Source organism: Coffea arabica, chromosome 10e (assembly GCF_036785885.1).
Source record: "Coffea arabica cultivar ET-39 chromosome 10e, Coffea Arabica ET-39 HiFi, whole genome shotgun sequence".
NCBI lineage: Eukaryota > Viridiplantae > Streptophyta > Magnoliopsida > Gentianales > Rubiaceae > Coffea > Coffea arabica.
The window spans coordinates 6316714-6328636 of NC_092328.1; the positions used below are offsets into that span (position 1 = coordinate 6316714).

General features: G+C 36.5%; 1 protein-coding gene across 1 annotated transcript; it reads right to left on the bottom strand.

Annotated features, from left to right (window-relative positions):
* Window positions 1-1186: 1186 nt before the first annotated feature.
* Window positions 1187-6579, bottom strand: LOC113710972 (sugar transport protein 5-like). The gene is made up of 4 exons (XM_027234079.2): window positions 6206-6579; window positions 4173-4492; window positions 3139-3768; window positions 1187-1730 (listed from the first exon to the last, which is right to left on the bottom strand). The coding sequence occupies exons 1-4, from the start codon at window positions 6348-6350 to the stop codon at window positions 1308-1310; spliced, it is 1518 nt and encodes a 505-aa protein (XP_027089880.1). The 5' UTR covers window positions 6351-6579; the 3' UTR covers window positions 1187-1307.
* Window positions 6580-11923: the final 5344 nt, after the last annotated feature.

The following is an 11923-nucleotide window of genomic DNA, read 5'->3' on the forward strand; positions in this document are numbered from 1 at the left end:
GAGGAGAGGCACTATCTCCCCAAACACGATGACCACAGGATTCGGACTCTTGCGGGCACTGGACACCAGCCCCTAAGGAGGCTTGCTGAGACCAACCGAATTGTCCATGAGGGGCAGACAATTTGGTGGGAGGCAAGGGTTGAACTCCTGACCTCCCACCCCACCAGGAGAGGTGGTGGCCACTGAGCTTTGAAACCATAAATACTTGATGAGGGGGAAGGCTTTTGAAATTATGTCATACTTGAGATTTGAGTGAATTAGCAAATTTTGGGCATTGGAATGACTGGTATTATAGGGTTTCTCCAAAGTGTCGTAAGGTCAAATCCTTTTTACTTTCTCTAAACTTTTCTAGTGGCAACCTCAAATGTTCGATTAATGCAAGGGTAGCATATCAAATCTATGACAAAACTCGGAAAATCAAAGAGTCGATATGTTTAGAATATTGACCTTGGGCTTGAAGAGTATAAATAAATGATACAATTGGAGTATTTTTGGGTCTAAATCAGAAATAACAGTTTATTTATGCATCCTCACATCTATTGATTCTATATCTTAATTTCTTTAGTGCTCTTTCAAAAAGAAAGAGAAAAAGAAAAATCTCATTGATCAAAGCAAAAGGTCCAAGTTTTAAAACAATCTCATGTTAAAAGAACAATCTATCCAACTTCGTTCTGATAGATAGTAACGGTTATACAACTTTGAGTCCCTCAATGGACATATGTATTCTTATAAAATTTAGATCTTGCCCTCCCCTTTCAAATTTTCCAAATTCTTTTATATCCTCTTAAAATAAGTACTAATATTTTCACTTATTCCTTTGACCCCCAAACAAAGCTTAGTTTCTGGTTTTGCCAGTGATGTGAACCATAGATGTGTTTGTGTTGGCATTAGGGAAAATTCTTCAGTATGGATGGAAAGAATTTTTTCAAGAAATGGCCACATTATCATCTTAAGAATTTTTTTTCTAAAAGTATCAATAGTGGTCTCCAATTTATTCCATAATGATTCAAATTCATCCCATAGTGATTCAAACTCGTGATCTTTCAATTACAGGTGAAACATCTTACCAACTAACAACAACTGTTTGAGTATTCATAACGTTGCTACATGCAATTCAGTATCAATTTTGATTTACTTCAATCCTTTCCAATTAATCTTATAGCACAAATAAAGAAACAAATCAAAGTTTCATAACAAACTAGCTCGATCGTTTCTCTTCAGTTTGCCAACTAGTAAATGGAATCTGAGGGAACATTTGAACCTTGTCTTGGTTCTAAATTAATTTTCGGTTTCACCATAGATATCGCCTACGGCTGCACCGTAACAAACCTACGCCAAAACCAATGCTTTTCCCACACCTGATGCATTGAATTCAAAGGAATCCCTTTGGTTTCAGGCATGAAAAATACAATGAATATGGTCATTACAGCGATCCAACCAGCATAGAAAAGAAAAGCACCATACTTGAAGTGACACAGCATGGTCAAGAATGTTTGAGACAGGATGAAAGTTGTAGCAAAATTCACAGCAACACTTATGCTTTGTCCTGTCGTTCGAATTTTCACCGGAAATATTTCACTTGGAATGAGCCAGCTGAGAGGACCCCATGACCACCCAAAACCTGCTGCGTAGGCGCACATCAGCGCCACTATGGAGGCACCATATTCCTTAGAAATGTGCCTGGTTCCGGAAGTACCCGCCGCCGCAGCTACCACAAATGCAACCGCAACCTTCACAAAGATCATGCAACAAGCCATCATGCACAATTAGGGAAAAATAAAGTACTCATACGCATATCTAAGGCCAATTCTGTCAGCATTTAATCACCACATTTATATTGTGGTTTCCATGTAATGTTTACCCAATTGTTTTAGTTTTTTTCTTTTTTCCTAATTCTAGAAAGGCTTAGACATCATCAATTTAGTTTCCAACTGGCTAGAAACCGTTTGGATTAGCTGTTTTTTGGGGTGTTTTTGGAATGCTGTAGCAGAGTTGTATATTTTGGAATATTTTTAGAAAATATTTTGGGATATTTAAGAATAGAAGAGTTTCTAGAATATATTTTGAGATATTTTTTAAAACTTAAAAAAAATTTAAACTAATTTTTAGATTACCTTTTAGAGTACTTTTTAAAAATTTTTATTGTATTTGAAAAATTAGTTTTTGAAAAACACTCCAAAAACAGGAAATCCAAACATAGCTATATAAAGCTCCATGGGCATTCTCAAAAAACAACGCGCTCGAGCAACAAGCAAATGGAAAAATCACTTATGAGTAGCACTGTCAATGGTGTACAGCCGACTCCAAAAGAATTAGAACTGAGCGCTGTGTGTTACTCAGTCGATCAAGACTTGAGCCAGCCCAAATAAAAGTCGGTTTGGACAATTATATATATGATTTAATAATTGCATGTAGTATAATGTCTACCATTTATAATTTATATGCAATTGTATATTTATGTATGATATATTACAGTGTAATTGTGAATCAATTATGAGTTTAGGTCGAGTCCAAAATAGGCATGAAGCCCCAGCATCCTTGGGAGTGAAGTATAAACCTCTTAATATGAGTTCAAAGTCCAAAATTCAAAAGCCTCAATAGAGGTGCCAATGTTTGTATGTAAGCGACTCGGTCAAAAACTCGACTAGAGTTCAAGTTACTTGGGTCTATTTTTTTTTTAAAATTTTTAAATTGCCTAAAAACCTACTATGATGACAACTTGTATGTCTTATACGCATTTGATCGAATAGCTCGGACTCAATCTAAATCTCAATTTATTTCTCAAACAAGCTCGATTTTAAGTACTCTAATATTCGTGTTCGACTCAGCCAATTGCCACCCTAAGTCCAAGTGTTTTACACTTTTTTTTTAAAAAAAAAAAAATCGAACTTAGACTTACAAAATCCCAGCTCCAAAAAATAAATAGATAAATAAATAAACCGATTGACAGACCTCAGTATCAGATTGCCTTTTGAACCCATGTAACAAGGATACTTCTTAACACTAGACCACGTTACGACAAGGTGAAGATTATTTTTCAGCCGGCCATGTGCGTGGTTAATGTGTTACGAGGTTTCATTTATGGCACTAATACATGTAAATCTACATAATCATATTTCAAACTGATTTAAATCTTACCTGACAAATGAACATTTGTGCACCACCCTCAATGAACAAAAGTCTTCGCCCATATCGATCAACTACGGCAGTGGACACAAGGATGGAAGCAAGATTAACCAGTCCTAGAATTATTGCACCAATGAGAGCTGAGTCTTTTCCAAATCCCAGAGACTGGAAAAGAACTGGGGCGTAGAAGGCAATGATATTAATTCCACTGAGTTGCTGAAAAAATGGTATAGCAATAGACATGACAAGATGAGGCCTATATTGCCTCTCAAAAATTGTCAAGAAAGGTTCTTGATTCATGGCTTTCGCAATTTCACTGGACTTGACAAGATCCGCTAGTTCAACTTCAATATCAGCTTCTTTTCCTCGGACTTTGGCTAGAGCTTTCTTGGCCTTTTCCAGTTTTCCACGCTCCACAAGGCTGCTCGGTGTGTCTGAAATGAGAAGTGCACCAATTATCATGATGGCTGCAGGTACTACGGCGAGCCCAAGGGAAAGTCGCCAACCCCATTCGAGTCGAGCAGCACCATAGTTCAAACAATTTGCTGCAACTACACCAATGCCAATGAAAAATTGAAAGCCCGTGTTGAATGCACCCCTCCATTTTGGTGGAGCTACTTCTGAAAGGTAAACTGGCGTTGCCTTGGGAAAAAAAAGAAGAAGAAAGAATCAGTTTAGAAGTCAAGAATTGTCCAACTTGATTTTAGATCAGCAATTAGATTAACTGTAGATTAAATGAACATTTGGAGATCAAATGCCATTTTTGAAACCTTAATTTGGTAACCTAGACAAGAATACATAGTTTTCTTGACAACGCGACAAATTATAACAAGAATTTTGTTAGGCCAGCAATTACTAACTAGCAATGCACATCAGCGAGTGCTTATATGTAGCTGTGACCATCCATTAATGTCCTAACTTTAAGTTCTACGATAGATGACTTGGAACAATAAATTGTTAGTCTAAGGTTGTGCTGCCTTTGATATAACTGTAGAATTTAGTAGCAACTGGTTAAGAAAAGAAACAATTGAAAGTTATCAGAGTACCTGGTTAGTAAAACCAACACCAAATCCTAACAAAATACGTCCCAGGATGAGCATAGCAATAGTCTGAGCCCCGCCATTGATAGCAGCTCCGGCAAGGAATGTGAAACCTCCTAGCACCATGACGTTCCTTCTGCCTAGGGCTGCTGTGAGGCGGCTAGCCCCGAGAGACGCAGCTAATCCGGCAACGTATAGTGAAGATGTGAAAGCTGTCAAAACCTGACTGTCGTATACACAATAGACATTAGTTTTGGCACCGGCAGCATTCTTCAGTATTGACGGGAAGAACTTTTGAAGAAATGGTTCCATTGTAGTCACCCCACCTGCAAGGTACGGAATCTTAATATCAACAAATTTATCTTTGTGATTAAAAGGAGAAATAAAATCATCTAAATAGTTCTTGTGCAGAGTGACTTGTTCCATGATATGTGGAGAAATATCAAATATGCCATCTATCTAAAAAAAATAGGGCAACAGTAGGGCTGTGTATGGTGTGTACATGTGAAACACCAATTGGTCACCTATGCATAAATCTGACAAGGAGAAATGTTGATATTTTAGCGATTTCCAATCTTGTTTTGTTTTCTTGATTTCTCCCACTTATGTGGGCAATAGAATCTACCATTCTCAATTCATTAAGAAAGCAAAAGAAAAAGAAAATTGAAGGTCTTATTGGTAGATATTCTTTGAAGCTTTCTTCTAGATTTCACAACATGCTGCTTGTCTGCAAATGACCAACTTGAACTTAAGATTTTCATTGAATTACATTAATTTCAAGTACTTGAACGCCTATTGATAAGTGATATTTTCAATTTCTTATACCCTTGATTATCAGCATCTCCACCATGATCTAATTGTCCTCTTTTATCTCCCCATGCTCCCCCAAAAGCCACTTTACATGTCAATTGTAGTGTGCGAACAATTGTGCAGTTGTAGGCCTAATTTTTGATTATTTACAGCGGGTTGTACAGAGGAGAACGTGTAAGTGAGAGGTTACATGTTTAAAATTTCCCACTTACACTAAAAAATGAAAAAAAAAAAAAAAAGTCTTTGTATTTGGGATTGTCTTTTCTTTTCTTTTTATTTTTTTTTAAGTACTCTTTAACTACTTTAGGTTGAAAAAAATGCTTAGATGAACATGTAGATAACAAATTAAATTAATCGAAATTTTGGTGACCAACACCTCAAAGAAGATGGATACTAATGTCATGTTCCTTTAGCTGGCTATTTAGATATTGATTGGAGACAAATGAAGGTTGTTTTGTTGTGAGGTTTTATGCAGATACTTTGAGCTTCTTCATGTCTTTGAAAAGGGGCAGCAGCCATTGCTGCTATAGTGCCAGCCCTGCTTATGGATTCAGCAGCGACAAGAGGACGCTTGCATGGAATTAAAGAATACACAGAAGAAAGAAAACAGGAAACAGGGAAAATTGCACATCAAGAAGAAAAAGAGCAAAAAGAAAGCAAGTTAATGCCATGTCATTAGTGCCAAACATGTCATGTTCCACATAGGAAGTGATAGTTTGGTGGAACTTTGACTGGACTCTTTTGTATATATGTAAATTTTAATTTCTTATGCATTTAAAAAACATTAAAATATGACGAACCAATTATAACAACTGCGTATTCTAACCGCCTAGTGATCATGAATTATTGAGTTTGACCGCATGTTTCATTCAGCCAATTCAGTCAACAAACATCTGAAGCACTATAACAGCTGTGGGTTTGTATGGTAGGAAATAAATTTCATCTAACAGTCAACAGATTGCTAACAGTCAACAGATTGCACTAGCACCATTATCCTGTTAACTGATGAAATTTAATATCCCGGGAAGGTAAAAAGCAGCAAAAAATACGAAGAATACAATAGATGGCCGGGCTGAAAATCTAGCTGGTGAGCCCCATGCTTGAGCCTGACATACTTTCTCATTTATATCAGGTGGCAAGCAAAATCATACTAGTAACTAACAAGCAGAAAACAACGTCGCAAGGAGTCCGAACTAATTAAAGAATGAAAACAGAAGACAAGTAGATACCTGAAATGCCAATGTCATATCCAAAAATGAGACCACCTGATGCAGCCACGATGCAGGTGATGACCACAGCAGCGGTGATCTTACCTTCAACCTCTAAGCCCTGGCCATTGATAAGCCTTTCATGACCCCCAACGCCTGCAGCCATGCCTTTATCTTTCGTAATTAAGTCGTAACTCTCTTATCTTTCTTGGTTTTTCTCAGCTTGTACTTTTGCTTTCCAGCAAGAGCAAGAAGTGTTGATTCCTGCACTAGTCAACTGAAGTGGTAATACTATTGCTATTTCTCAATCGTCAGTGTATAAAGAAAGGAAGATGTGCTTATGAGAGGGGAGTTGGAGGGTGAAAATAATGTCGAGTTAGGTAATGGAAAGCAAGGATCCTAATCGAGCCAAGCCGGCCCATGTGGCTCGATCTAGACCTTTCATTCATTTATCCATTCATTTATTTTATTTATTTTTTGTTTAAATTTTGAAGCAGAGGGCCCCTGAAAATGAGCCCACGGCTCCTCCAAAAGTACCTTTTGCATTGTGCTCGATAGAGAACTTTTGGTTCAATTATCAATATGAACCAATTCAAGGGCAGCCGAGCAATTTGATATGCTACCTACTACTTACTACTCGCGATTGATTGGTAGATGTAAAATTTTGGAAATTCCATATTGAAAAATTGTGGGGGCTCAAAAAAATATAAATCTTGCGGAGGACTCCGTAGCAAATAATTGCATAAGTCCCTGTCCAAAATACTTTTATTTGCAATTTACTTTACCAAGGGCATTCCACTCCAGTAATTGTCTCAAAACTCAAATTCCATTGAAAATTTTTTGTTCTAAATCAATCTGCAAGCCGTATTCATTAGGCGTTGATTTCAGTCTTTTTGTAGAACTAAAACCAATTTGTGAGTTGGGCTTAAAATGGTTTTTATTATCCATTTTTAGAGAGATGGCACTTCTATTTTCGTTAATTACGCTTTCACTATCATTTTAATCATATGATTTTTATTTATTAGATTGCATGATAAAACAAATTATAAAAATACAAATAACAAAAAATGGATTGCAATTTACATATACTATATATCTCAAGTGAATGCAAGGGCTATTGCTTTGATGCTTTCTTTGTCGCTACTGGTAATCTTATAGTCATTGGATTTTGGGTCGCGTAATTTTATTTTGAAGCCTTGCAATTGTATTGTACCTAGTTGGTGCCATAATAAAATGTTCCAAGAAAAGTCAAATTAGAAACTTAGTAGTAAACTATTTCAGATATCATCCAGCCCAACATACCTTTTTTTTTTTTTTGGCATTGGTTATGCATGTCATCATTTTGATGAAACACCCCCATGGCAATCTTGAATTTCTGATGGGAATCTTTTTATGTTTCTTAACTAAATAATGTCGCATTTTCGTTCTTACACACCCATAGTGACCATTTTCTCCCCAAAAATCAGATGGGACTTGGCGTTTGAAATGGGTGATATACAATGGATTTCTCATGTGGGATTTAGTTTGCTCTTTTCACGTCTAGTGATAGCTATGTCTCTTTAGTAAGAGTGCTCTGGAGATCATTCTTGTTCTTAAAAAATGTTGGTGGTTTTTGCTTTGATGAAAATAAAGGGAGGATGCCAGCGGCAGTTTAATTTAATTTAATCCCATTTTGTCATGTTCCGGCTACGTACTTTTGACCAAATCCAACATCCAAATCAGATCATAAACGTAGAACAGAATCTGGCATGAAATTTTTGTTGAAATCCACCACCGGACGGTGATGCCCGGGGATGCACGCCACCGCCGCTGCCGGAAGGTGCCATTCTTACCCCCACTTCTCTGGTGTAACGGGAATGCCTCAGCCAGGAGGAGATCCCTCTCACATGCACTGCTTTCCGCTGTAGTAAGAAGAGAAGATTGACGGAATGGAGCACTTCTTTAAATTCTGTGGCCTGCTTGGCACAAAAATTGGTTGAGTGGGGTAGATGAAGCTTTGAAAGGTTGTTGAGCACTATCGTACAAAACTCCCGTCTGTTTCACATTTGGAATATTGAGGACCGAGCTTCAGTAGTCTATTTGTCGTTAGCTTTACAATTCTAGCTAAGTGCCTCGTGAGTTGTAACAAGCGATCGGTTTTAGCTCTATGGCTTTCTCGGTCTTCGTCTTTTAAAACACCCTCTTCCTTAGGCTTGGGAAACCTGGGACTTATTTTTTAAATTTGAGGTTGTAATCCGCCACTTTTCTGCCAATGAACTATAGCATTTAAAAGGCTCATAGACAGCTGTTGCACCATTTGACCGGTGAGAAAGAGCATCAGTAAGAAATAGACCTAGCAGTTAGGCTGCTAAAACGGCCATCCATCTCGGCAAGAGCAAAAACTTGGTGGCCCAAATTGTATCATTTTATAGACCTGCTGTAGCACAATCTGGCTTATTGGGTCTTTGAATTTCATCAAAACGTATCCACTCACTTTCTGGTTTCGTAAAAATCTAATAGGAGTTCAATTAGTTGGGAGTTAGCCCTAAATCCTCATTGAGCATTGTATGACACTTGCAAAACATTATTGAGATCCAAGACAGATTTTCAAGAATTTGGCCTCCAAATTAGATGGGTTTAAATCCATGAAAAGCTCTCTCTCTCTCTCGTTTTTATTTCTTTTTCCTCAACAAATCAATGGACTTGCATGAGAGCTCATGGATGAACTTTCAAATAGATTCCTCTCAACGATACTTTTCGAGACTCGACTCTCTCCCTGAACAAGTAGGGCCATGTTAGCCTGGGCGAAAATGGGGATAAAGGGCAAGAATTGCCCCCCCCCCCCTAGCTCTATCAAGCATTGGACAACGGTTACTCTATAAATGTGCAGAGCCGAGTGTGGTATGGGGTTCTTAGCAGCAGGGCACCCTGTGGAGTTTCTATCCCACATTGGTATTGGGGGGGAAGGGTTTGGGTAGATAAGTCCCTCACGGGACTTCAAAAGTTGCCGGCTTTTGAAGTTATTGTGGAAATTAAGTTTATTTGCGTAAATTCTTACTTCTGTAAGAAAATGTCAAAAAGAGTGTTGTATGGGGTTACTCTATAAATGTTTTGAAAATAAGGATCCAATATGATACATGACATAATTTGAATCTTCAACTTAATGCACGGGAGAGCTTCAATGAAATGCATGTGAGAGTTTAAAAGAGGCTCTTCCATTAGATCAAGGTCCAATGGTCTCTAAAGTTTTTGAACCAAAAAAAAAAAAGATATGTGAGATACGCTATGCGAGATTTGAATTCTCGACTCAGTGTATGGGAAATCCATTGAAGCAAGGCCCAATGGTCTCTCTCATTTTTATTTGCTGATGCTAAAGTGCAGAGTGAGAATTGACAAGTAAAATATCAGCAGCGTTTTCAGACCCGGACCGAATCGATCAATCGAACAGAAAATCGGCCCGGCATCCACTTCGAGCTAACTAAAAACTCGACGGTTAAACCGGTGAATCGGAGAATTAGATTAACCCCAATTTTTTTTCCTTCTTCTGCCTTTTTTTTTAATCAAAAGTTTGACTGACCGACTGAAAAAACTAAAAGTAAAGGAAAAAAATCGGATGAAATTAGAAGAACAAAACTCTACTTCTCTTCCTTTCTTTCGTTCTTGAGATAATTCTAAAAAGCCTTCACCGCCATCTCTTCATGATCACCGATCGTTTCCTAATCACAACTGCCACCGGTCATCTGTCCTTCAACCTCTAGCCTCTGCCGTTGTAACACGCGAGATTTCAAGGCTCAATCAACACGCGAGATGAACTGGAGCTGAATTTGATAATTTTTAGAATTTGAAGCTAATTATATTAGTACCACTTTTGTTTGGAGGAGAATACTAGCAGTTGTAAAGGCTGTTATAGCTGATTCATTACGCTGAATTGATTTGTGACTTGAATTTCAGTATTTTTTATGGGTAGTTGACTATTTATTGAGTTTGTTAGCAATTTGGTGATGTTCACAAACATCAAAATCTAAATGTAAGTTGGCGACAATGGGGTGATGATACAAACACCGAAATCAATCTGGTCTACGCACCTCGTTTATATCATTTGAAGTACAATGGTGAACGAACTACTGCTAATCTGGTAAACATTTTCTTGTGATCTAGTTGTATTCGGATCTGTGATTTCTTGTGCATCACCGATGAAATTCTCGTATGTATATACAGTAGGCGAACTTACAAGTGAATAATCAATGCCATAGTTTGTTTCATTTTGATAAAGATGAACACAATGCTACTTTGAATGAGTTACTATCTTTAAACGAACTTCTTGAAAAATTGAATAAACTTTGGGTATTTGGGATTTGGGCATTATAGGTGCGGATAAAGTTCTTCAGTTGGTAATGATATTTTTAATTTCTTTATTTAAAGAGACAAGTTGTTAATAAACTCAAATATGGGAATAAAAAAAAATGGTATCTGCTGATTTAGAGTAAATGATTTAATAAGGCGTCCAAAATCAAGGGAAGTTTTCCCTGCAGCAGTCAACGACCATTATTATTTCAGTAGCCCTTCATTGTATAAGAATGATAATCAAGGAAACTGTTATTAGCCAATTTTAGCTACATGGATGAAATTTGGAATGCATTAAGTGCTCTTTTTTTTAAAATCACTAGTCATTAATATTAAAAAAAATCAGCAACTTAACAAGTGTGATTTGGTTGAAATCTAACTTGAACAGCTTCAAAATATTTGAAGAATTGAATACACAAGTTCATGAACCAAATTTAAACAAAAAATTTTCGACAAGTTAAGAAAATGAGTCAAATAATATGTTAAAAATATAGAATATATCATACTGATTATTTTCTTATACATATGACGCAATTTGAGTATAAAGTTATGATTAGGTAATTTGGTGATAGCTATGTTACTTTCAACTTTACAATGTATCTTCATGTGTAGTAATTGCTGTAAATTTTCGTTTATAGGAGATTTTTTAACAATTATTTAGTATTTTCAATGCTCTTTCTAATATAGGACAGTGGAAAGTACTGATTCACAATCCATACTAGCAAATGAAGAATCGGCATCAAAGTCAAGTTCTGAAAATCACAGTCAAAAAATTGATATAGTTTGGAGACATGTTATAGAAGGACCAGATTCACAAGATAAAAAAATTTTAATTTGTCAATGGTGCAATAGTATCTTTAGAGGAGGAGGTATTAATCAAATGAAATACCATTTTACATATTTGTGATTTTGATTTAAAAAAAAAACTTTAGTGGGCTATGTATGTGAAGACATGTGGAGAGTTGTTAACAACATTAAAAAACTGTCTAAGAGCAAGAAAAAGTTTTACGACCCATACATTAATATAATTAATAGAATGTGGGATAATATGTTGAAAAAGGATCTTCATACAACTACTTTTTGGTTAAATTCGGCCTTCCAATATGATAGGGATAGCCCTTATCACATGTCTAAGATTATGAAAAGATGGAGAGTTGTTAATAGCATTAAAAACTGTTTAAGAACAAGAAAAAATTTTACAGCCCGTACATTGATATAATTGATAGAATGTTGGATAATATGTTGAAAAATGATATTCATGCAACTATTTTTTGGTTAAATTCGGCCTTCCAATATGATAAAGACATCTCTTATCACATGTCTAAAATTATGAAAAGCGTTTTAGAAATCATGCAAAAGTTGAAAATGAATAACTTTTAATATATGATGGATGAAAGATCAATGTTTAGATCGAAC